The following is a 25767-nucleotide window of genomic DNA, read 5'->3' as shown; positions in this document are numbered from 1 at the left end:
GACAACTGATGGTATTTCAATTTCCAAATGGAAATCTGAATGTGTGTATGTTCAAATATGGAACTGAATCTGTATTCCATGTTCTATTCAAATGTATACACAATAGCAATTGTAATATATAATCCCCATTATGGCAAAATTATTTCTTTTACAAGAACCATCCATAACTGCAGTTTATCAGGTGTTGGTTAGTTCATTACATTATCTCCATTGCTGGATTGGTAAACATTTGACTGAAATTGGGTGATTGGTCCTACTGTGTAACTTGAGTTTCATATCTAATCTTCTTGGCTGTAGTTGTTTTCTGCTTTATTATGTCTACTGCTTGCTTAATCTTTAGCAAGGTTTCTAGGTGGTATTTCATGAACAGATATTCTTTGGAAATGAGCAATTAATTTATTACTCTTATTATTCTTATATACAGAGTGAAATCACAGCTGCCAGTTCTTTAACTGGTGTTAACCTCCGTACATATCCAATTCTTCCCAAGAGCCCCTCAATGAACCAAAAGTACTATTCAGAACACGTTTCTTGTAGGTGTATTATAGGTTGGGATGCTGGTGAAGTTTTAGTGTGGTATTTTGGATATTTAATTAATACTGCATATCCCTTGCATATTTATTTAATTAATTGAATCTGTGTTATAGAATTTAGAGGCTCTTGAATGAAGCAGTTTATATATGTAAAAGTTCAAGGTGTTTTTGACACTAAAAGCATGTGAAAAACTTTAATAAAATTCCAAACTGAAATATCATGGATTTGAGCTCTAGCATTTTATTCCTATCATTTTGCCTAATCTCAGACAAATTTAAGCAAGGCACCAAGACTGGAGAACATTCTATGCAGTTGGCTTCCCATTCAAGGTCAAAATATGTGCACTAGTAGCTAGTCTAATTAATTATCCATCACTGTCCAAATTTATGGTTTGGCAATTGTACAAATAGGCGTTGTTGACAAAGCCATATTTAATCCTTAAACTGTTCTTTTCTGATGAGAGTGTTATCTTCCAGCAATAATATAGCACTACATGAGTTATTCGGAGTCACTGCAAAACTCAGTCCAGTCCCATCCGTCCCATTAATAAGAAATAATACTCACAAACCTTACAATTAAATGTTACTTTTAATAGGAAGTAAAAGGGGATGTGCATAATCTTTAGAGATCCAATAACTTGATTGTTCATCTATTTTTTTCCACTTTCTGAACATGTCTTCAAGAGTAAAATGTTTCACAATGCTTTTAAACAGAAGAGAAGGCAAGTTACTGGACAGTCCTTATTAAAGCATACAAATGACAATAGCCTTTAGAGGCCCAGAGATTGAAACTATAAGATTACAAGCATTTAAAGACACCTAGTTTTGAAATACTTGCAGCTGTATTCATCAGATCAGTTTTGACTTTCAACAAAATATAGGTAGGATGCAATCTGATTTCTTCATAAATACTTTCACTAGATTGGAGAGTTTACATTTTCTTCATTGGCAATAAAAAGTGCTCAATTCACAAAAAGGGATACATCAAACCCAAAAACATGCAAAGACAGCTGTTTGCTTTTCTTTTTCAAAAAAGCTTTACTATAACCCAATCTTAAAGTAAGCAGTAATTAGGTTATCTGGCATTTGCTCCAACTGTTTCCTATGTGTATATAGTCACTCTATTTATTACTTATTATGAAAGGAGCAAAAGGATAGGGAATAGGAAAAGTTCTCTCAAATCAATGATCAAGAATCTAAAACAATAAGTGGTTTAGATCTAGCACTTCAGCAAGAAATAATGGGCATCCTGCAAAAATTAGATACATCTGAAGCAGCAAAACCCCACCACCTACTATTTTTGGCATATGTTTTTAAAAGTTACTCAAATATATTTTATCTTAAATTTATGAAGCCGTCATCCAGTGTTACCATGAAATACAGACTGTTGATTCTAGGTAGTCTTTGCTATCTCCAAGACCAATGTTATTTAAAAAGAAACAAAAGCAGGGCACCACGCTAATTTTGGGACCTAGTATACTAAAGGAGTGAAAATTGGGGTGGGGGGGGCATGAACGTATAGTTTTTATAGAAGAAAGGAACTAAATATCTGCAAAAAAAAAAAAAGCTTAATTTTTGGTGTATAGTATTTTACATTTTGATCTGCTGCATCTGCTGATTTAAAACAGATGTGCTTGTCTTTTCCTGTATCCTTTCTATATTTTCCTCTCTTCTTCCATTTCCCACTCCCCTTCCCCCTTACACCAAGTATCATGGATATGAGCCCAAGTATCCCAGACAATCCAGTGAATAGCTAGTGTAATGCACTGGTGTGATGTGTGAGATTTTAAAAGTCTCTCCTTTTCAATCTTCATCAAAGTTCTGCTGTAGAAGGAAGTTGGCTGCCAAATTTTCATTCTTCTCACATGCAAAATATGCTTGTATCACAAGTCCTTCAGGAAATCCTAGGGCCTTTAACTATAGGAAAGAAAAGGCTATTAGAATTCACATTTATAGCGTAAGCTTCTTTGTCAAGTATTGAAGTATTAGTAGTACTAGACCAAGTATTAAAGATTAGTATTTTAAATGTTCAGTTGGCAATATCAGTCCTGATGCATGACACAATTGTTGCAGATACAAATTTGTTATACTAAAATCTTGATACGGCTAAACTACATTGAATGCTGAGCCTGAAGCTTTGGTTGACTATGCAAAAAATTATTCAAATATATTGATTAAATGTATAAATTTGAAAATTTGAAAACCAAGAATAAGTTCATCTTTTAACTAAACCTAAGTGTTAAAATGAAACAAAATAATAAACTTTGATGTATGGCACATATACCCAAAATAAGACCCAGTCTTATTATCTTTTGGGCTTTAAAATAAGCACTCGGGTTTATTTTGCTCCATTCCCAAGCACCCATAGGCAACCAAACACTTTTCGCCTGGACAGAGAAATGACAGAGACTCACAAGCTTCATGTGCTTGCAATTAGCTCAGTTTCAAAGCGTCCCCTTTGCAAGCAGACAAAGCTTGGTCTCCCTCTGGATGAAAAGTGCGCAGCAGAGCCAGGCGGAGGCAGAGGCAATTCCAACACGCTGCCCACTCTGTCCTACCGTCTCTCGGCTTGCCTACGGCCATGCCAAGCAGGCACCCATGCGGGGCATCAGGGTCACCTGCCTCCCTCATGCCCCCCGGCACCTCTGCCACCGTGCAAGCCTCCTCTGAGCCTCCCAAGAGTGAGGCTGCGCAGCACGTCCTGATTGCCTGTCTTTTTCGTGCCCCCCCCACCGCCTCCACACTTGGACTTATTGGTATTTGCACTGCGCCAAGGGGGCGGCTCTTGTGATGGGCGTGGCCATCCTCCCCGGGCTGGTTTTTGGGGTGGGTCTTATTTTCAGGGAAATAAGGTATTTGTAATTGCATATTACAACTTAGTAATAGGTAAATGGTACATATCCTCCTAATATTAATATTTATTTCCTAGCTTTATTATTTTTATAAGTACTCAAAGCAGTGAACGTACAAAGTATCCATCCTCCTCTTATTTTCCCCACAAACATCCTGTGAGTTGGGTTGGGCTGAGAATGTGTGACTGGTTCAAGGTGATTTGGCTGGATTTTATGTCTAAGGGACTAGAACTCAGTTTCCCAGTTTCTAGCCTGGTGCCTTAACCACTTTATCTAATGAACTTCAAATACTGGGGAAAAGAAATCTACTAAGTATTATTCATTTTATGAGGACAGCAGAAGAAATTGAAAAAGAAATGTGGAGAACATAAATATACGGTCTGTGTTAATAATCATAAACTGATTTTATTTAGTATTTTATGTGGCCCTATATCCAAAGGACACATACAATTTTATATTTTCAGCAACAATCACTTACAGCAAAACCTAAGTAATTGCTATTATTAAAAATGTAAAACTCACAACTGCTAGACACCCTGAAGCAGCAAGATCTTAACCCTCCAAAGACCATTCTGAAGGCTTAATTTATCACAGGAGAGAATCTCATCATGATCTCTATGAAGAGATGTTTCAGAGGGCTAGTGTCACAAATTGAAAAGCAGTCATCTACCTTGGCTGTCCAATGGGGAAAGCCTTCAACCTAGGAGATATACTGGACAGATAGTTTCAGTTTGAAGTAGATGGTTCTCCTGTTTAACTGTTGCTGACTGAAGAGTTCTATTCAAAGTTCCAGCCTACCAGCCATGTCCTGCTTCATCCTCTCTTATCAGCCAGTGGGGTATCTTCTCTTATCTGTGGGGTATTCTGATCGTTTTTTCACAATTTTGTGTTAATACCCCCACCGCACAGAGTTTTTTTGTTTTCTGAAAGCCTATGGCCTACTCACATGTGCTTTATGTACAGTAGTGGCCAAAATTGTGGAAACCTTTCGGGAAAAGTGTATTTTTGAGGTTTGATGGCTAATAGCACCACTTTTTTTGCAGTAGTACTGTAAAATTATATATCAATGGAAAGATAATTTAATCAAGAATGTAATGCAACAAAGTTTGTTCAATTATCTGTATTCTATGAAAAGTTATAGCCAAATAACCAGAAAAAAGAAGCACAACTTGCTTAGGTTGATATCAGGTAGCTTTCCTTCATCTGATTGTAGCCAATGAGCATGAATGTTTAGAGAGCCAATCAGGTGTCATCTTGTTTTGGCAATGAGCCAATCATATCACAGTAGGACTGAGTTATTGATGTCATGTATTGAAGCTGAGAGGAGGACATTTGTTAGTGTGTTATGTGATTGCTATCAAGTTGGTTGGGTTTTTTGTGTTCTTTCATTTAGTGAGCTTGTAAAATGTAATAAAATTATAGTAATTGTGCAAAGAGTTTACTGGTTGCCCAGAAAGCGATGTAAAATAGTATTATTAAGTGAACAAGGCTATAGTTATAAAGAAATCAGAAGAAAAACTGGTGGAAACTTAACCAAAGGCGGCACTTCTAAGTTTTTGAAGAGGTATAAGGAGACTCAGTCACTCCAAAACCACACTGGTAATTGCAGGAGAAGGTGCACAACAGCAAGTGATGATAGAAGAATTAAGAGAGTGGCTATGTGACAGAAGAAAATCATCTGGGTGTATACAAGATGAAATGGCACAATGCAATGTGAAGTTGAGTGCAAGGACTGTTTGGCGCAGACTGCAGGAATTTGACCTGAAATCTAGAATTCCATGAAAAAAAGCCACTTTTATCTCTCAAACAAAGGTTGAAAAGCATTACATTCTTGATTAAATTATCCTTAAATTGATATATAATTTTATGGTACTACTGCAAAAAAAAGTGGTGCTATTAGCCATCAAACCTCAAAAATACACTTTTCCCAAAAGGTTTCCACAATTTTGGCCACTACTGTAGATTTTGGCTATGTAAGGATTACTTAAACTTTGAATTTAAGAAATAGAGAGAAAATTGGGTTTGAGAAAATAATAGATATGTTCAACTCACCCTTTCTATAGCTTCTTTTTCCTGAGGTGTTACTTGAATATAGTTCATGTGACGGCTTCCAGCTTCAGCTACTCCGCCTCCACTTCCACTACCTCCACCACCTCCTTGTCCTGACTCTTGAACAGGTTCGTTTAACATCTGAATAAAATGCTCTTGATGTTGGCTTATTTGCTATGGTGCATGGGAGGACAAAAGCAAATAATATACTGAAATAAAGACTGCCTCTCCTGATTACATCTGCCTGTCCCACCAGATCCAGCAGAGAGGACATGCTGCAGGTCCCATCCGCTAGGAAGCTTCACCTGGCAGCTCCTGGTGTGCCCCCTTCTTTATCTAACCTTCTTCCCCCAAAGTGAGGCTGGCTTCATGTCTTTTAACTTGCTGGAAATCCCTCAAGACCTTGCTGTGTCATCAGTCCTGGGGACCCCAAGTGACTGGTAAACAATTGAGATGACTCCAGTGTAATTAACATCTGCTCTTCACCTAATATTTTTTAATTGTGTTCCTTTTATAATTGTAAATTTTTTAATAATATTAATATTTGTACATATTATTTGTAACACTGCTGTACACTGTCCAGAATTACTTGTTTATGAGATGGGCAGACACATAAATATGATAAATATGCATTCCTATTTACCTTAAAAATTATTTCCATTTAAAATACCAGTATAAATGGTAATATGTAAGCCAACAGAGACCAAATATTAGATATACCTATATGGTAAATTATTATACTGAGAGACCTTTACAATTCACTTCATTTCATTCATTTTATTCTTTCCTCATTTAATGTTAGTTTTAAAAAGAATATGAAACTACAGAAGACAACTCGAGAGGATTTAAAAGTCACCTGCAATAACTGAGGATTTTCCCGTCCTATTTGTTGTAATAATGCAGGCAAAAGCGATGGATTCTGCTGAATAATTTGTCTCATCTGCTGGAACTGAGGCTGGTTTCGTAAAAATTCAAGAGGATGTCCTGAAAGAGGAGGAACATTTTGAACAAGACTGTAAGCAAAAGGCGAGCCTTTCTCAAAAGCTTTTACAGGATTCCTGCTAGAGCCTAGTATTAATTTTTACAAGTTACTAATAACAGGAAAGGGCAGATTTGTTAATCTGTCAGTCTAGAACAGCTTCATAGGAAAATTTATGACAAAATGGTTCAGAAACCTGAACTAGAAAACCAAAAACTTTTATAAACCTCGATGCAATATTCTACAAATAAACAAAAAAGCCCACCACCCTATAAGAATAACTATCAAGAATAGAGATGTTTGCAGAATTATACTATAACTAAAGAAAATGTCTGAAGGGCTGTTTTGCACGCCATTTCTCTAGTGAGTCAGATTTGTAGAAATGGCTCTCTTACCTCCTGTAGAGCTAGTGGTAGTAGTAGTGGTAGTGGTAGTTGCTGCAGCAGCAGCAGCTACTGCTGAAGATGGAGAAGCCCCAGTGCTGGCTGCTTGAGGAGGGTCAGCCATACCTTGACTCTCCCTATCTCCAGGGATACCCTAAAATGAACATAATCTTCGTGATTTTGATATATCCATGAAGTCTAAGGACTGAGCTTGAATAAAGGAATAATTATTTACTGTTAACATTTTTTTAAAAAAAATCTGCCATCTGTTGTTACTTCTGTTGAAATAAAAACATTTAAATATATAAATTGACTTAACCCCTGCCACAGAGTCTTATCATTACAGATTATGAAACTAATTGACTAAAACTGTCTCTCAAGCTCAGCAACTTTAAAATGTATGGACAGCAACTGCCTGTGTCTCTGGAGAATTCTGGAATTTGACGTCCACATATTTTAAAGTTGTTGAGCTTGAGAAACACTAGTCTAAAATATTAAAATCAGATTGAGTAAATGTATTCTAGGAGTCTTCCATTCAGAAAGATCTGAATGTGAGAAATTCAAACCCACGTTGAACAGTTTTGCTAAGTGAACGCAAATAAAGCTTTTTATATTGATGTATATGTACCTCTTTTAATGTTATTAATGTGTTTGCAGTTCAAATGGTCACACTAAGAAATAGCTGTACTGACTAAGAAATTAAACCAATTTATGTTCAAGTTTTCATTTAAATAGAAAATTCATTACTAAGTCATTACTTTTTGCCTTATGTCTTTACATCTCACCTTCCCATAAAAAATCCTGTCATGATCAGACTTAAATGTAGAAGGAAGAGCAGATCATGAAATAAGAAACATGCTCACCATTAAAAGATACTCCACTGCTCTGTCAGGATTATTGAAGCTGGCTCTCAATGCAGCAATTACCTGCTCTCTTTCATACCCCATTGACATAATCTCAGTCACCATGTTTTCATACGACTGGCCTGTCACTTACAAGTTAAAAGAAAATAAAGAGATTAAGATATATGCAAATTTTGAAGGAAGAAGGGAGAAAATAACCTATTGGTATATTCTGTCAAGAAAATAACAATACAACAGGATTTGCGTTAGTTATTCATTAAAGCAATCTGGGTGATATGTAATTTTCTGCTATTCAAATTCACTATATTATTAATAAAAATAATTCATCTATCCTTCCAATTTCTTCTTTATCAAAGTAACATATGTATTAGCTGTAATAATCCATGTCTGACTTGAAATGGTTATAATGAAAAATAGAAACTGATTCCCTAGATAAAAACCAAATTATCTTTTTTTTCCGTTCTGTTTTTATAATAAATCTTTCCTGATTAATCATTCAGTTGAGTTTGTATTATACAGTCAGTATTCTGTAGGGTTTTAAAAATAATTAAAAACAGTATCAGAGCATGCAGTTGATCAATAATCGCTGATGACAGATCTGTAGTGTTAAAACTAGTTGAAGGAAACACAGGTGACGCTGACCTTTAAGAATTCTCAACCATATATAAAAACAGGTTTTTTTAAAAAAGGATAAAAGGCCACAATATGCTTCAGCTGTCACACTCCATCATTTCACAGTAATCATCAGGGCTCCCATTTATTTTACCAACTCTATTCAGGTCTAATCAGGAATGTTATATAGAAGGGTGGGGAATCTTACTTAGCCTGAGGGCTATATTCTCTCACAGATAACTTTCCAGAGACCAAATGTTAGTAGTAAGCATTGCAGTGCTGTGACAGTCATCAAGATTATGTTTCCCTGCTGTCCATTATGCTTTTATTTCTTAACTCTTACAAGCAAACTTAGCAGCAAAAGACATTTTTCAGATGCTTTTTTGATTCAGGGGTATCAAATAAGTTGAACTAACTGGAACCAGTTTAGCAGAAAAAGAAGTGGAATGGAATGGAGAGAGGCTGAGAAAACAGCTGACACTGACAGATGGTTCCCCCTATGTTTCATGTTAAAATTGCTGCAGATCTTATCCTAGAGAAACACTGAATTGTAGCTGCAAATTTAAAAAGGAAGTACCCTCAAGTAAATTTTGTAATTGGACTAGCATATTCTAATATAAAAACAAACAACCAGGAACCAGTATTCAAACAGCCTGATTAAAATAGTTCAACCAAACATTAAAAAATATCCATCCCCTTTATTGCATTACTCAACTAGTAGCTGCTTGGAAATAGATTGTATATAAAATGTATAGAAATATGTGCTTACAAAGAGTGATCTTGTTGGAACAACACTGGCAGCTGGGGTGGAAGGCAATAACACCTGACTGGACTAAAAGTCAGAGCTGCTTTTCTGCATAGATGGCTTTCTCATAAGTAATATCTACTAAAAATGTGTTTTATTACAAGATACCAAACAATAACAGCTTAGAGCAGTGATGGTGAACCTTTTAGAGACCAAGTGCCCAAACTGCAACCCAAAACCCACTTATTTATCACAATTGAACCTGAATAATGAAATTTTACTACCTAAAATAATGATAAACAACGCAGAGTTCAGCAAATTGTTATAAGAAAAATGTGATAAATGCATTTTTATGCCCCTTTATTTTTTTCTGCTTTTGAAATATTACATTTAGCAACAATAAAAGAAAAACTTTCGTAATAACATCTTTTCCTCCCCCTTTCCCCCTCCCCTTTCCCTCCCCCTGCCTGTTTCTCTCTTTCCCTCCCTTTCTCTCTGTCTCATCTATCCCTCCCTCCGTCATCTATCATCAATCTATCCATCCATCCATCCATCCATCTCTCTCTCTCTCTCTCTCTCTCTCTCTCTCTCTCTCATCTATCCATGCTCTCCTGTCCAGCTTCATGTGTTGTGTGAATCCAACCACTTGGGCTGTGGAGGCTGTGGAGGGGGAGTGGAGGCTGGCGGGCAAAGCCAAGTTAGAGATCCACACAAAATAAGGCAACACTAACCTGGATCCTGTCAGGGAGACACACACACCCCTTTCCCTCTCTCCCCCTGGGGCTGGGGCCTGGGCAACCTGAGTGCGGCTCCCTCTTCGGAGGCGACCAGCAAGCAAACAAACGTGGGGCTCTGGCTGGGAGGCGGCGGCATGGAGCCAGTGAGAGCGGAGCAGGCAAGGCGTGCACCTTCCCCGACGCTGGCTGGGAGGGATGTGTGAGCTTGGAGCCGCGCTTGGTGGAGTTTGCAAGCGGGCTTGGTGGGGCCGCTTAGCAGGGAGACCCTGGTCCGTTTGGTTTGCTTCAGCGTGGGATGGGAATGCAGAAGGCAGCGCGGGGTAGGAACACAGAAGGCAGAGGAAATCCGTGCTTCTCTGTGTTCAGCCCTCAGAGACTGCTTTGGGGCAACTTTTTCTGGTTTTGAAACATTACATTTAGTAACAATAAAAAAGAAAAACTTTTGTAATATCATTTCTCTTTCCCTCCCTTTCTCTCTTTCCCTCTCCCCCCTGTTTCTCTTTCACTCCCTCTCTATTCTCTCTGCCTCCCTGTTTCTTTCTCCCCACTGTGGGGGGGGGGAGGAACCCCTGAACTGGTGCTGGGTGGTGGGAATGACATCTGAAAGCACACGAGCCCCGGAACAGCGCGGCCACCCTCAGCTGGCTAGTGGAGAAGTGGGGCATCCCAACACAGGCCAGTTGTGCAGGAAAAGCAACTGCTTTTTTTTGCCGATCCAAGATGATGTAGGGTCGCATTGTGGCTCTGCGTCGTAATGAGCTTCAGAAGGAGGGGATCCCTTCTTCCCCATTGTGAAGCGCGCGAGTGAAAAAGTTCACTCAATCAATTCCAACTTCGCGAGATCTTTTTCTTTTGCGAGAAATTGGAATTGATTGAGTGAAACGCAATGGAGAAACACGATTGGAGCTGGGCTGGGGCAACTGCGCGCGTGCCCACAGCGAGGGCTCTGCGTGCCACATCTGGCACACATGCCATAGGTTCGCTATCACAGGCTTAGAGAAATTATTCAAATTAGAAAAATTTGCAAATAATTTAGAAATTCAGAAAGTTTAGCACATAGGTTGAAAATCTATGTGGCTTTTTTGTCTCAGATGGCCACCAGAAGTATTCAACCCAATTCCCTTCTACATTATTCCCCAGCCATATTTCACACAGGAATCCAAGACGTATAGGCAATTTGTGGTATGGAAAACAGAAATATTATTAAGAAGCAACTGGCATCTTAAAATTATAGTAATCGAGAGAAGGGAGAGGAAAATGATGTTGGTTAATTTTCTTAAATAAATGAGCCACTCAATCATCAAGAAATATTTACCAAGTGCACTTGTAGCATCCTCAAAAAGATTTGATCGAGAAGTGTCTCCTATTGTACTGTGGTGGAACAAAACAAACATATTTAATACCTGTCCCATGAGTTAATGTATTATTCTTATTAAAATTTTGCTAATAAAGAATCTAAAGTAACTTAAGAATTGTATAATAAAAACCAAGTTTCATTGGCATACATTTGATTTTTATCAGAGCTTAAGTTTAGAATCAACAAGTGACACAAAAGAAAAATACAGAATAGCACAAGGCAGACATTTAGGAGTTATTTTTACTGAGTTTTAATCATGTCACATTGTGTGAACTTGAGCATGGTTCTTTATTTAAAATAAACACACTTGTATTGTCTACTGAAAAGCACTTAGCAGAAACTAATAATACTTTCCAAATTAATACCGACAAGCATCCATCTGCTACCATTTCAGAAAAAAAAGTTTCATAGCACATTAATTTGCAAACCACTGAAATACAGATATTGCAGAACCAGATAACAAAACTATTCCTTTGTTTTACTAGTGGGTAAAGATGCACCAATGCTAGACATCTGGACCAGCACTTTTGTGCCTGAGGTGATCAGATATGATTCTGTTTGCTAAATTGGATAGCTGAGACAAAAAGAATACCAACCACCTTGCTATTGGGGGGGGGGAGTATATGGGACACCAAAGGAGACCTCACATTAATACAGTTCCATCAATTGCCTGACTAGCTGTCAACACAAAGTGACATGGGCTTAGCATGTTTACCAGCATACACAAAGCCAGGAGAAGGGCAGTCAGTTGGACAGCAGCCTAGAATTATGTGCTAGTTTTTAGATTTTATTTACAGATAGCAAAAATATTAAAAAGGACATCACAATTATATTGTTTTTAGATAATTTAATGCTATATTATTGAATTTTTTCCTAGAAAACTGAGAACTGTATGACTGTGAAGTGTACGATTATGACCATTTACAAGTCTAATATATAAACAATTATAATGCTATTCCCACCTGAGCCAAGGTTCAAAGTTGCAGTTTCTTAATAAATCTCTACCTAAGTTAAAAGGCAAGCAAGAGCCACCAAGTGTACAATGTACAACAGCTAAAACTTTACACTACAAAAACTTTAAAACGATACAGAATGTAAAAATACATTTTTACATTTTCTGTAGCACACAGAATGTAAAAATACATCTGTATGCTACATTGCCTTTCAATATGAACTCAGATATTTACTGTGTTAAAAAGCCTAAAAATAAAGTTCGCTTTTGGTTGCAGACAGTTTTTAATATCCACTGCATTTAGTCTGAATTGAATGAGAAGCAAAATTCTGATTTCCAATGTTCTGCAATACCTTTCTGTAGATGTTGGGCTGGTGGCTGCTGGCGTTTCTACTGGTTTATCTGCTGATTTTTCTTCTACAGTAGCACTTTCAGGTGCAGACTCACACGCTGCTGCAGCTGGTGTTGAAGCAGTGGGTACAGGTACTGAAACTTGTGCAGGAGGAGGAGCAGGAGTAGTAGGGACTAGTTTCGGCACAGCAGCAGGTGTTGTAGAAGTAACAGTAGTGGTAGTATCATTTGACTGCTGTGTTGTAGTTGGAGATGGAGATGGAGATGGAGCGGCTGCTGCTTTGGGCTACAAAGGTGAAGAAGGCAAATTCCTAAATTATGTCTTTCTCTAAGTTCATCTAAAAGTTCCCTCTTTACTAGAGTTTAAATTGTTTCATGTGAATGATGCACAACTTCTCACAGGCATTTACAATAGTTTTCTCCAGTAGAAATAGGTCTGTACTCATAATTCAATGAGTCAACCATCCCTCTGAAAATGCCCTGAAGCCTCAAAGCAGCCACAATAAGCTTTTAATCGGTTGCTTTACCACTTGAAAAAATAAATCTATATTCAGCTTATGATTTCCATAAACCCAATAAGAAAATTCAGCAAGCACATCAAAGTGATTAATAATGCATGTCACAATACAAATACTAGTGATATTACTTAGCGTGGGAAGAGAACATTTATAAATATTTCTAATATTGCAGTATCACAACCTACAGCGTGATCTGAACCTCATTTATCATTAAACAGATTAATGGTAAACAAACCACACACGCACATACATACATATGTATTGTGTAATGTCTTTAATGAAAGCATGGTACACACTTGTTCTGTTTGAAATCCTCAGGAATTATCATCTTTCTAATGGGGGTAAATTGAACCAGATGAAGACCATTAGATGTGAGTTGAAGGTTTTTTCACCTATTACAAAACACATACTTTGGCTGCCACCATTGAAATCTACACTTAATAACATAGATTTATGGAACAGAAACATAATCCAACAACAACAAGTTATCAGCAGATTTTGGACAAAAGCTTGTTGATATTTGGGAGGCTGGGAAGGACTAAAAAACATGGCCTTCGTGGAGATACCACCCTATCCAGTTTTTACTCCTCATAGAAGTAGTTATTAGTGTTCAGTATTCCAGAATGGAACAAAGAACTCCAAGGTAATGACAGGACACTTCTCATTGTCTAATATCAACGTTCATGAGTTTCTGATAGGGAAAGCACCAGGGTGGATAAAAATCAATGATTTTTTAAAAAAAAATCAAAAAAATCAGATTTTTTTTATTCAAATCGGATTTTTTTTTATTTTTATCGAATTTATTTTAATAAAAAACTTTTGGGGTAAAAATCTATCTTAAGATAGTTTTCTATTTAAGATACATAAATAATTTAGTTTATTCAGCATGAAATGGAGCTTAGTTATGTAGCATGAGGCCGTATATTCTGCAACACTGGGACTATCGGTGAGTCAACAGTGGGTCAAAGGAGTAGCAGAGATGACAGTTGCTCTTTTAAAATTATGATTTAAATCAAGCCTTTTTACTAGTGATTTAAATCATGATTTAAATTGTGATTTAAATCAACTCGATTTAAATCAAATCCACCCTGGAAAAGCACAGAACAAGATGTAAGAATATCAAAACAAAAACCACTTTTCTTCAGGAAGCACAATGCCAAGGTGTCCAAAGACACCCCCCCCCCCAGATGATCCAACTATAGCCTGTCAACAGATTAAATGAAAGTGGAGCTTCTGGCACCAATGAGAAAGGTTATATATTAAAAAGCAGAACACTGCAATAAAATAATTTCATCTCATGAACATTCACATTTACAATAAAGCACAGAAGCAGAAATATCAGAGTTTGGAACTGCTCTGCAACTTCAGAATTTGAACTATTTTCAATAATCAAGCAATAATGAATTCTAAATTATACCAGAATATTCTACAGGAGAATGTTATATGTATGGTCTTCAGTCTAACAGGAAATAAATATCGATCATACAGCACAATGATCTTAAATGCATCAGTAAATTTAGAACATAGCTGAAGCCAAAGAAATTTCATGTTTTGGTATAACCAATTCAAGTCCCTGACATTAACCAAACTGAAATGTTCTCAGATGACCTCAAGTGAGCAGTTCATGTAAGACAGCTCAAAAGTATCAATAAGTTCAGGGAGTTCTGCAAATGGGCCCAAATCCCTCTAAACCAGTATTGTCTATTGATGAAAAAATTCAAGAAACATGCGGTTGAATCACTACTGCTAAAGAGGTAACATTGGTCACCAAACCTAAAGCTTCATATATATTTTTTCCAACAAAGACAGTGAATGTTTAGTTACAAGTGTCACAAACAAATCTCAGTGACTATAAAAGCAATAAACCAAATATAATCACAAAAAATAAATATCTAATTTCAAATCAAACATTACACAACTTCTAATATTTATATCCATAGATCTGGAGTGCAGATAAACAACTGGATATTATCTGTATAATCATAAGACTTTGGGTACAGTACTCCAAAGTGTTGAATAATCTCCTAGCAGTCCTAGCAACCTCAAGTGTTAAACAGAATTTTGCTATCTAGGCTTGGGGCACCTTATATGGAGTGCCCCAGGGTTCAACTTTTCAAATGTATGGCACACTGAATGTAATTCTTCAGAAAGGTTTAGAACCACTGTGAACAGTGCCTTCAATATCCAATTCAGAAAAATACCCAAGTAACAAAAGCTTAGAGATCCTATAAAACAAATTCATTCCCTACTTATGTTCTGAGACAGATTGTCTATAAGTTTCCATGCCGCACCACAGCCTGAACTCAGAGATAGTTTTTTGGTATAGTTGTCTGATATATATAATTCAAGATAACTTAAGTCGGTGTTTCTCAACCTTGGTAGCTTGAAGATGGGTGGGCTTCAATTCCCAGAATCCCCCAGCCAGCGCTGCTTGCTGTTTCTGGGAGTTGAAGTCCACCCATCTTCAAGCTTCCACGGTTGAGAAACACTGACTTAAGGGATACATGCACCAGAGTCTTCTTGGCTTCTGAGTAATTTTACATACTAAATGTTTGCTAACACATCACAGTGATCATCTAATGGACCTTTTAACCCACTTTGGTCAATTTAAAAGATACTGCTGGGTGGCACACAATAAAAATTGAGACATTTCTCCATTTTGACATCCTTACCTTCATAATATAACCCCAAGTTTAGGTACATATTTGTGTCCAATTAAATTTACTTTGTGTGTTCAGCCCACATATTTCCAGCTGTCTCTTCTTCTGTTGCTTCAGCTCCTGCAGTTCCTCAGTAAACCAAGGAGCTCCCTAGAACTGACATACAGGGAGAGGCCACTGAGGGCAATCTTAACAAGAGCTCTCACTGCATTCTTGCAGAAGGTGACCAGTTTCCCAATAGCACCACCTTTCAGATTGCTGGGAAAATCCAAATACAAGTTTTGAAAGCCAATTGGATCCATCAGAAGTCCAGAGTGGATTATTCAAATAGATCCAACCACTTTGTGGAGTATCAGTGTACCCCAATTAAGACATGATCTGTCCATATCAAGAGTAGATGTTAGCTCAATGTATTCAATAAAGACATGAGACAAAAATAGTTTTTTGTGTTGGTTGTTTAACTAAAATTTCTATGAAGCTCTGATGATATAGGTCAGTGATGGCTAACCTTTTTGCCATCGCGTGCCAAAAGCGGGGGTCGCACCGGGGGTGGCGTGCTTGCGTACCCACACCCATAATTCAATGCACCCTGCACATGCGACCCTCCCCGCGCTCCCTCTGCTTTTGGCATGTGATGGCACAGTGGGCCCATTTCTCACCCTCCCCAGGCTCCAGGGGCTTTCTAGGAGCCTGGGGAGGGCAAAAATGGCCTTCCCCAACCCCCTGGAGGCCGGAAATCGCCTGTTTCCTGACTTCCGGTGGGCCCAGAAGGTCAAAAAACCAGCTGGCCAGCGTGCACATGTGCACTGGAGCTCAGCTAGGGCAATGCTCGCGTGCCCACTGATATGGCTCCGCGTGCCACAGGTGGCACACGTGCCACAGGTTCGTCATCATGGATATAGATAGTCCTCAACTTATGATCACAATTGAGCCCAAAATTTCTGTTGTTAAAGTGAGACATTTATGTGAATTTTGCCCCATTTTACATCCTTTCTTGCCACAGTTGTTAAGTGAATCACTGCAGTTGGTAAGTTAGTAACTTTATCAGGTCACAAAAGTTAATCACATGACCTTGGGGCACAGCAACAGTCATAAATATGAACCAAATGCCAAGCATATGAATTTTGATCACATGATTATGGGGATGCTGTAAAGGTCATGACTATGAAAAACGGTCATAAGTCACTTTTTCAGTGCTGTTGTAACTTTCAACGGTCACTAAATGAACTGTTGTAAATTGAGGACTACCTATATTGTAGGTTTTAATATATAAAAAGTACACAAAGTTCACAAACTTTCACCACTGCAAGACAATTTAGTAGGACCACAAAACAGACTGTATCAAGGTTCTTTATTAATCAAGTGTATGTCCAGAAAACAATAAGGTTAACAACAAAACAGTATCTACAAATAAAAGTATAAACAATAACTTACTTTTGTTACCATAACCACCACAAAATTCTTTTCATCAATTTTGTATTCATTAAGAGCAGTATCATCATTAAGTATTTTACCTGGAAAATTAAAAAGATAATTCATATAATGTCAGCTTTAGCATTAAATATCTTCACGTAAATGTAATGATTTAATCATTCTATGTAGAAATCTACAGGTGGAATCAAATAACACCAATTATTTAAATCTGATTAACTATTTAACTATTGTTAGATTCACGTCCTTTTTATTTTGCACAACTCAAGCCAGCATCCATTAATGGTCCCTCCTATATTCCTCATAACCATCCCCTGTACAGTGCAGTCAAAGAAACTTCAAGCTTCAATTGCTATTATCACATATTAATTAGTAAGACTTTCCAGGATGATACTATTTGTACAGTACTACAGAAATTACTGTTATTGGCCAATTACTCCGACTTCATGCTGTGCCTCTTTGTACACATGACTTATCAGCTAGGATAATTTTGGATACAAATTTAGTGTTCTTTAAGGCAAACATACAGATGTAGCCTGCCTACCCTATTATAGGCAAAGAGCATCTCCCTAAATGTGACCAGCAATTTATCTAATTTCATCTTGGCACACATTAAGAAAGACACATGCATTTTTCCACAAGTTTTATCAAAAATAAACAAATTGGTCCAAACCAAATTCAAAGGACATCCCAACTTCAAGAGGTAAAACAACTGCGGCTGCTGGAATAGGTTTAAAAAACTCTTACCATCCAATACTATTTAAAACATCTTATTCCTAGATTATTTTCCTAATGAAATATTCAAAATACATGTGCTTGATTCAGATTCTGATTCTCAAAGGGGCATTTCAGGCTCAATGCAAGAGGGATGAGAGCAGGATTAGTTTTTTTTGGGGGGGGGGAGAAACATACAGGGGTTTATTTACAGGAATTATAGGACTTGATATAGGATATGTGTTTTACTAAGGATTGGTAATTATTTGTGAAAAGTATATTTTCATTGTGCTCTTTGGGAGAATACATGCCAGCTGCTCAGCTCTGTCTTATGTACAATGGGAAAAGGGTGTGGAAGAAGTATTTTTGCCACAAATAGCAATAGCACTTAGACTTATATACCGCTTTAGTGCTTTACAGCCCTCTCTAAGCGGTTTACAGTGTCAGCATATTGCCCCCAACAATCTGGGTCCTCATTTTACCGACCTCAGAAGGATGGACGGCTGAGTCATCCTTGAGCCTGGTGAGATTTGAACTGCCAAATTGCAGTCAGTCAGCAGAAGTAGTCTGCAGTACTGCACTCTAACCACTGCACCACCCTGGCTCACAAAGATTGAAAAATGAGAGATAATTATTATGGCTAAAATAAAATCTAAATTATTTAATGTTAATCGATCCACTCTATGTAATCAAAAGAAAAGAATTAGGATTAAATTTTACGTCATTAATTACCAGTACATATTGCTTCTCCAACCATCCACACACATCCCCATAAAAATATCATAATTACATTACCTGCATATATTAATTTTTGGCCAGCTACTGGAAAAGCATCTTTTCCCTTTTCTAATTCAATCTTCTCTTTCAATGCTTTCACCTACAATAAATATTTTTAGTTAAAAGTTGTTTGGTAGCTTTCACATAAATCATTAGGATAATAAACATAAAATATGTTCAAAATGCCAGCAAACACTAGATATTTTCTGTGTTAAGTTAAAAATAAACCAATTGTAACCTATGGAAAGACTATAGTATGCAAGATAAAATTAAGCATCAGAATTAAAGTTTTCCAACTTCAAATCCATATACAGTAAGCAAAAAAAATGTTGCCTTTGAGAATACTGTAATACACACATCGGTTAATCCTTAAAGATTGGTAATCTTGGTGAAGCCTTCCACACTACTGCACCTCAGAAAGGCAAGTGTGCACTGACAAGGAGACCCCAGCCCACGGTCCCTGGGTCTTTCACATGCACCTGCCACTCCTCCCTCGGCTTACTCCTTGCTCACCTCACACACTCTTCAGTGGGCCATCCCAGTGTTGGATGAATTTTGTATGATCTCTGCTGTTTTAAAATAAATCATGATATACTAGGGAACCCTAGTGATGTCTCAAGGAATCTTATAACCTCAACTGAGAAAAGAATTATATGATCCCAGAAAGAGGAGTGCGGTGGCTCACGTGGTTAGGACGCTGGATTGGAAGTGAGCAAGCCTACATTCAAGACCCAAGTGATGCTACATGGTGGGGTGAGCTCCCGTCATTCGCTCCAGCTCCTTGACAAGGACATGAAAGGAGCCCCATAGGTGTCTCCCTGGGCAACAGTGATATCACCAGGTAATACTTTCAACCTGGAAACCTTTATAATTCCTGATGTAAAGGAATTTTCAGAAAGCTGCATGTGTTTGTCTCCAAATATTCCAGTTACGATTCCTTCATTTTTCCAGACCCAAACAAAGGTACTGATTCAGTTTGCCATTATTTTTAATGACAGTACTACAAAAAAAGTTGAGTTTTGTTCTGTTGGGACACCAAACTGTTGAATTTTGTATTACTAGAATAAAATCCAAATAGAAATATTTTATAAATAACTTTATCAGTTAACTCTTTACTAATATTCTATGGAACCCCAGGAATTCTCAAACTTTGTGATACCAAGACCATTTAATTGGAGATAGGGAAGGTAAGAAATAAGCAATAGTCCTTGACTCACAACCATAATTGAACCTGGAACTATGGTTGTAAATCATGCTGGTCATTAAGGTCACAATGTGACTGCATCCCATTTTATGTCCTTTTTTGCAGCTGAATATAGCAGTCATTAATCAAAAGTGGTCGTCATTACAGAATGCAGCAGTCATTGTTTATTTTATTTAATAAACTTGTATGCCACTTATCTACCTGGCGGTACCTCTAGATCACTTACATTCAATTAAAATGCACTAAAACATTAAAACAAATAAGGATCCTAAGTTTAAAATTAAATTAAGCAAACCAACTGTACCCAACCACCATTTTTGTGCTGCAAACCTAGGAGCAAACACCAATTTCTGACAAACACACATAGATTGTAGTCAGATGACTACAGGCTGTTGCAAATGGCCATAAATGTAGGCTGGCATCATGAAACCATAGGAGGGCTGCCATTGAAACTTCAAAATTGGGTTGTTAAGTAGCTTTGGAGAGGTTCATTATAACTTTGAACAGTTGCTAAGTGACTGGTCATAAGTAAAAGGCTACCTGTATTCTGATTAATTTTAATAATTATATTTCAATCTATGTATTACAGACCTCAAAATTTGCAATCAGCCTGCAGCAGGCTGACACACAAAATCAGAACAAAAGAGAACAAGTTTTAACAGTGCTCCCATGTTGCCAGTAGAGAACTGGATCAGGTTTTTTATTTCCTTCCTTCTTAGACTATTATATCAAATGTGGATGACCTACTACTACTACTACTACTACTACTACTACTATTACTACTACTGGTACTACTTCTTGAAGGCATCCTGGAAATACCAGAACAGTAAGTTAGTTTTTTTAAAAAAATTAAATCATACAAAATCAACATTCATGTACCCTTACAAAGAAATTGGCATGAAGTTAACAGGAATTCAATTTAACTAAAAAGAAACATTATCTTTTTAATTAGCATTTTTATTACAAATGAGGTACTTGAAATTAAGACAGGAACTTGGTAAATTGTTTATTTTTTATTTTACATTTTATGCATATTTGAAAATGGATCAATAGAACTATTGCCTTTTTTTAAAGGCAGTAATTTACCTTGAACCACACAATGAGTTCTGTAGACTAAAAACACAGTTGTGCCTCAAATTCCAGAATGCACTATTGATAAAAATGTGTTCCAAATCTTAATTTATGAGGAAAACAAAAGACACTCAACAAGAAAAACTTTCATGGACTACAATATTTGTTCCAATACAATTTAAACCACCTTCCCAAATAATGAAGTCACAAATGTAGTTATTAAACTCTAGAAAACGTTTGACGTGTACAAAAAATATATGTGAGTATACATTCATTGAAAATTTGTTAAACAATACTAGAAAAAATTGTACAAGGTCATGCTTCATAACAGAAGCTTCTAACTAATAGATCACAATACTCTATTAAACCTGGCATGAAGCATTAAAAATACAACTTTAGTACTTGGCTCACTATTTAGGATATATGCTAACATTAACATTGAATGCGAAATCAGGATTGAGGAGATTCAGTTTCATGAGATTTAATGAGTGGCTCTGGGAAATTACTAATTCTCAGATTAAGATTTCATACATTCATTGTGGCAGAAAAATTATATATGTAATTTTAAAGAAAACTGATCCACTAATCTATATTTCTGATTATGGAGGTAAACCAGAAAGGTTTTTTAAAGTTTTGCTACCAAAGCTAAAATTGCATACATGGTCTATAGTCCAAAGCATTTTAAACAAACAAAACTCCAGATATTCTCTCTGAATATTGTGCATAGATATGAGATGAATAAATGCATCAACATTTCAACAAATTTGCTGAAATTAAATTTCCTGGATCTAATTGAAATCCCACTAACTGCAATGTGATTTTGCAATTTTTGCAACATTTTGAAAAATGTACTTTCTTGCTGACATTTGCTAGAATTTCAAATATCATCTTGGAACAGAATCCCGGAAGAGGGGAGGTTTGTGGGTGTGTGTGTTTGTGTGTAAACATTTTTCTAAAGTTTTTAATGAAGCTGTTTATACACAACTCCAAAATTTTAAACAAACTTGTCCTTGCCCAGACCGCAATACAAGTCTGTGAACAAGTCTATGGTTAAACATAGATAAACTGAATGCAGTAGTAAATTAAAGAATCTTTATTTGCCAAACTCCAGCTATTGATGATAAATACACAATGTAAAATAAAGAACATATTAAACCATATGCTTTTGTGTTTAATAAGCACAAAGAACTTTGAATAACTTGTTAGCACCAGAAGTCAGACTTACTAGTAGTTGAAATCCCAAAGTGCAGCAGAGCTTAAACATCAACCATTGCTTTTCTCATTTTTTCACAAATACAGAATTGCCCACCAGACAACAGAACAGCTCTACTAGTGAAAATTGGGAAACATTAACACTTCTCAATCATCTTTCTGAAGGAACTCACTTTGGGGAAAAAAAAAAAGCATGCACCAAAGCTATTAAGAATAATAATTTATTAAACTTCTAGGCTATCTGATTTTTGACTCACAATAAATTACAATCAAATCATAAAAGATAAAAATAAGGATAGAAGAGAACCAGCAAAAAAATAACAGTAAAAGAGAATAAGTGCAATGAAGCAACTGGTCTCATTCTCTCTCCCTGAAGACATGGGTGAAGAGCCAGGTCTTCACAGCTCTTTTAAACAACAGCAAAGTAAGGGCCATCTGGTTCTCAAGGGGAACTTTGCTCCAAAGGGCAGGCACCACAACAGATAAAGAACGCTCCTGGGGTCCTGAGATGAGATTGTTTAATCGAAGAAAACTGGAGTGCACCAACCTTGCAACATCAAATCAGCCAAGCAGATGTTATGGGAAACAGGCGGTCCCTTAAGTAACCAGACCCTATACCATGGCTAAGAAATTACCCTCTGATATCCAGATTTGCCAATAAGCTTTAGCTCCAAATGCCCCATTTAGTGCATCTAATACAGGTAGTTTTCAACTTACGACCTCAATGGAGCCCCCAAAATTTGTTAAGTGTGAGCTTTGTTAAGTGAGTTTTGCCCAATTTTACTTTGACTTTTCTTACCACAGATGTAAAGTGAATCACTGCAGTTGATCAATTAGCAACCCGGTTGTTAAATGAATCTGGCTTCCCCATTGACTTTGCTTGTCAGAAGGTTGCAAAAGCTGGATGACATGACCTTGGGACACAGCAATGGTCATAAAACAGGAACCAGTTGCCAAGCCTCTGAATTTTGATCACACGGCTGCAAAGGTCGTAAGTGTGAAAAACGGTCGTAAGTCCCTTTTTTCAGTGTCGCTATAACTTTGAACAGTCACTAAACATAACTGTTGTAAATCGAGGACCACCTGCATATTCCCAGGCTCCCCTTGAACAATGTCAGAATAAGAGGGCTAAACACAATACTAATAAACCAAAGGATGATTTAACACTATTATCTTGCTCAGGAGCTGGGGATGAGAAGAAGGAACATCATGGAGACATGGCTGGCTGAATGACAGCTCACTAAACGAACCGTTGCAAGTGGAGGACTACCTGTATTAAAGGCACTTTACTTCTCCCAGATCTCAGCAGAATGTGTTTAGGCAGCATAAATCGGCACTCTTACCTACGTTATGTCGATGCGCGGTGTCCTTTGCCTGTCCGACCAAAGACACCCTTTAACCTTTTAGGAGCGAAAAGCTGGCCTACCTCCTTGGCCCACCTTTTCACGCACACGCGGCCTATTTGCCAACATACCTCGCCTCGGGGAAGGGGGGAGGGAGGGGGGAGAGAGAGAGAGAGCGCGAGCGCGGGTCCCACGCGCGTTTTGCACCCCCGCCCTCCTCGAAATAACGCAGAGTCATGGCATAGAGTCCTATTCCAGGACGCTGCAAAAGGAGCCACTCGGCGAGCCTCCTCACTCCAAGTCGCCTCGTTCAGAACCACCCCAACGTTCGCACGTGGGGGTGGGGGGGACACAAGGGGGGGGTGGAATGGTGGCGAACGTTGAGTTTAAACGTCACTTCCCACCGGGGGGAGGGTAGGGGAAGGTGAGCAGGCGAGGAGACCCGTCCCTTTTCGCCAAAGCTGCGCCAAGGCCTGGCGCCAAAGAGGAAGCCGCAGCCTCGGGTCGCCCGGGAGGCCTGTGGCGGACGTGCCCGCTTGTTCCTTTTCTCTCCGCAAAGTCCCACAGTTCTCTCTCTCTCTCGATCTCCCTCCCTCGAGGCCCTCCACGATTCCGGGGTCTCTCTCCCCGTCCCTTCGCTGACAGGCCCCAACTTTTCGAGGCAGAACTTCCCACATCGCTGCGGAAAATGGGCCCGGGGATCCCGTCCTTCCGAATGTGGGCCTTCCACCCGCCAGCGCGCCCTCCCTTCCCCCACACAGCACACAACCAGCTCCGAGCTCCAACCCGACCTCTCGCCCCCTTTTCCCCCTCAGGCCGTACGTACCGTCTCGTCGCAGTCGATGTCTATCTTGAAGGTTTGCTGCTGCAGGGTCTTCAGAGTGATTTGCATGGCGGCGGCTGGTCTCTAGGTCCCAGCGGAACCTAACCCGCCCCCCCTGCAGCTGCCTCAAGACTGGGTGGCCGCAGCGACAGTTTTTCCCCCCACCCCCCCGGATCCTCTCAGTGCTCTCCGGCCTAGCTTGGCTTAGGCTACGGTGAGAGAAAGGGGGAGGGTCCGGGGGAGGAGCCAAACCGGAGCAAATACCGTATTCTCGCGCACCGAGGGGGCGTTAACCCACTTCTCGCGCTCCGCTCGCGGCCCAAAGGCAACGGCTGCTCCCGCCGACGACGTGACGGCGATGACGCAATCGCCTCGTGACCTCCCGCCCAAGCCCCAGGTGAAAGGCTTGGAAAGAGCGCGGAGTGCGCAAGAGCGAGCGAGCAAATACGGCCTCTACCCGCCTTCCCCACCTCCAGTGCAGGGGAAGAGCTGCGCACGCGCGGAAAGGAGTTTCGACAGCGCGGGGTGGGGTGGGGGGGGGGAAACGACGACTGAGGGAGGTCGCTCCCCGCGCTGAGGCGGCTTGGCGAAAGAGAAGCGGGGAAGGCGGCCGGCGGTGAGGCGAGGAAAGCGGTCGGAAGGAATGCTGAAGCCCGCGATAGGATGGAGAATATTTTTCCTCGCTTTTGCGGACTGAGTACCGTCCTCGCATTGTGACCACCGAGTTATGTTTCCTGAAGGGGGAGGGGAAAAAAAATCTCCCTTTTATAGTCCAAATGCTTTGCTCCCCTCTCAATGGCGAGGGGAAACCGCTCTGTGAGGGAGACGCTCGGATTGCAGCCCTTGTACCCGTATGGGGGTCGGTCCTGTGGCTCCGTACTTCAAGCGCGTACGATTACTCTGCAGATTTCTCGCTCTGGTGTTTTTAAGCCGTTCACGTGGGAGTGTAATTATGGGGGACAGCTCAATTTATAGACCTGTCCCCTTGGGCAGTTTCCAAATTACGTACCGTCTTCTGCAGTTGCTCTGAGCTCGTCTGTGTTAAGCAAACCTTAAATGCCTTTGGGATTGCAGTGGCTTGATGTATCTGACAGGGCTCTGGTGCCCAACCCAATTTTAGGAGAAATCCGTTTACTCATTAACAGGGTTTTGTTTAAGGCCCTGAAGTTTTAAACCCTTTTTGGTTTTGCAATGTAAATAGTGCAGTGGCTTAAAGTGTATAAAAGTATTTACTTCTAAAGTATAAAGGTAAACTTTGCCTTTTGGTAACCGTTGTTTCTGAGCATACTTATAGATCACAATTTTCTAATGGATGTACTTATAGTATATAATATATATATATTCTTCCTCAGCTAGTGAACTATATACCACTCTTGCTAACTATTTCAAAGCTAAACAAGCTTGCCACTCACTAGGAAGTCATTAGACTTGTAGACCATTGGGAAGGGGAAAAAAATCTTAAAAGTCAATAAGCAAGTCACTTATAAATTGTTATCAAGGCAACTCCATGGCCATGAAGTCACAGGAAATCAAGCTGGACTCAAGGAAGACTTTACCTTATATCATGTTAATGTATAATGTGTTCTCTGATGGAGATGAAA

The 25767-nt window shown here is 38.8% G+C and overlaps 1 protein-coding gene across 1 annotated transcript; it reads right to left on the bottom strand.

Moving 5' to 3' along the window:
• Positions 1–1103: 1103 nt before the first annotated feature.
• On the bottom strand, positions 1104–24344 carry RAD23B (RAD23 homolog B, nucleotide excision repair protein). Its single transcript, XM_070938547.1, has 10 exons — positions 24170–24344; positions 18532–18613; positions 17026–17105; positions 12416–12699; positions 11069–11124; positions 7660–7787; positions 6809–6950; positions 6291–6418; positions 5438–5608; positions 1104–2450 (listed from the first exon to the last, which is right to left on the bottom strand). The coding sequence occupies exons 1-10, from the start codon at positions 24233–24235 to the stop codon at positions 2337–2339; spliced, it is 1251 nt and encodes a 416-aa protein (XP_070794648.1). The 5' UTR covers positions 24236–24344; the 3' UTR covers positions 1104–2336.
• Between the last annotated feature and the right edge of the window lie 1423 nt (positions 24345–25767).

This window comes from Pituophis catenifer, unplaced genomic scaffold (assembly GCF_029215685.1).
Source record: "Pituophis catenifer annectens isolate HBS135680 unplaced genomic scaffold, rPitCat1.0.hap2 SCAF_2, whole genome shotgun sequence".
NCBI classification, from domain to species: domain Eukaryota; kingdom Metazoa; phylum Chordata; class Lepidosauria; order Squamata; family Colubridae; genus Pituophis; species Pituophis catenifer.
The sequence above is the reverse complement of the archived record's forward strand: the minus strand, read 5'-3'. Positions and strand labels throughout refer to the sequence as shown.

Bases quoted from the DNA above. Each gene is read 5' to 3' on its own strand.
- RAD23B (XM_070938547.1), bottom strand. From the start codon at position 24,235: ATGCAAATCACTCTGAAGACCCTGCAGCAGCAAACCTTCAAGATAGAC. The intron at 12,700-17,025 runs GTAAGTTATTGT...TCACCTTTGTAG, and splicing joins TGGTGGTTATGGTAACAAAA to CCCAAAGCAGCAGCCGCTCC. The intron at 6,951-7,659 runs GTGAGCATGTTT...TGTTCATTTTAG, and splicing joins CAGTGGAGTATCTTTTAATG to GGTATCCCTGGAGATAGGGA.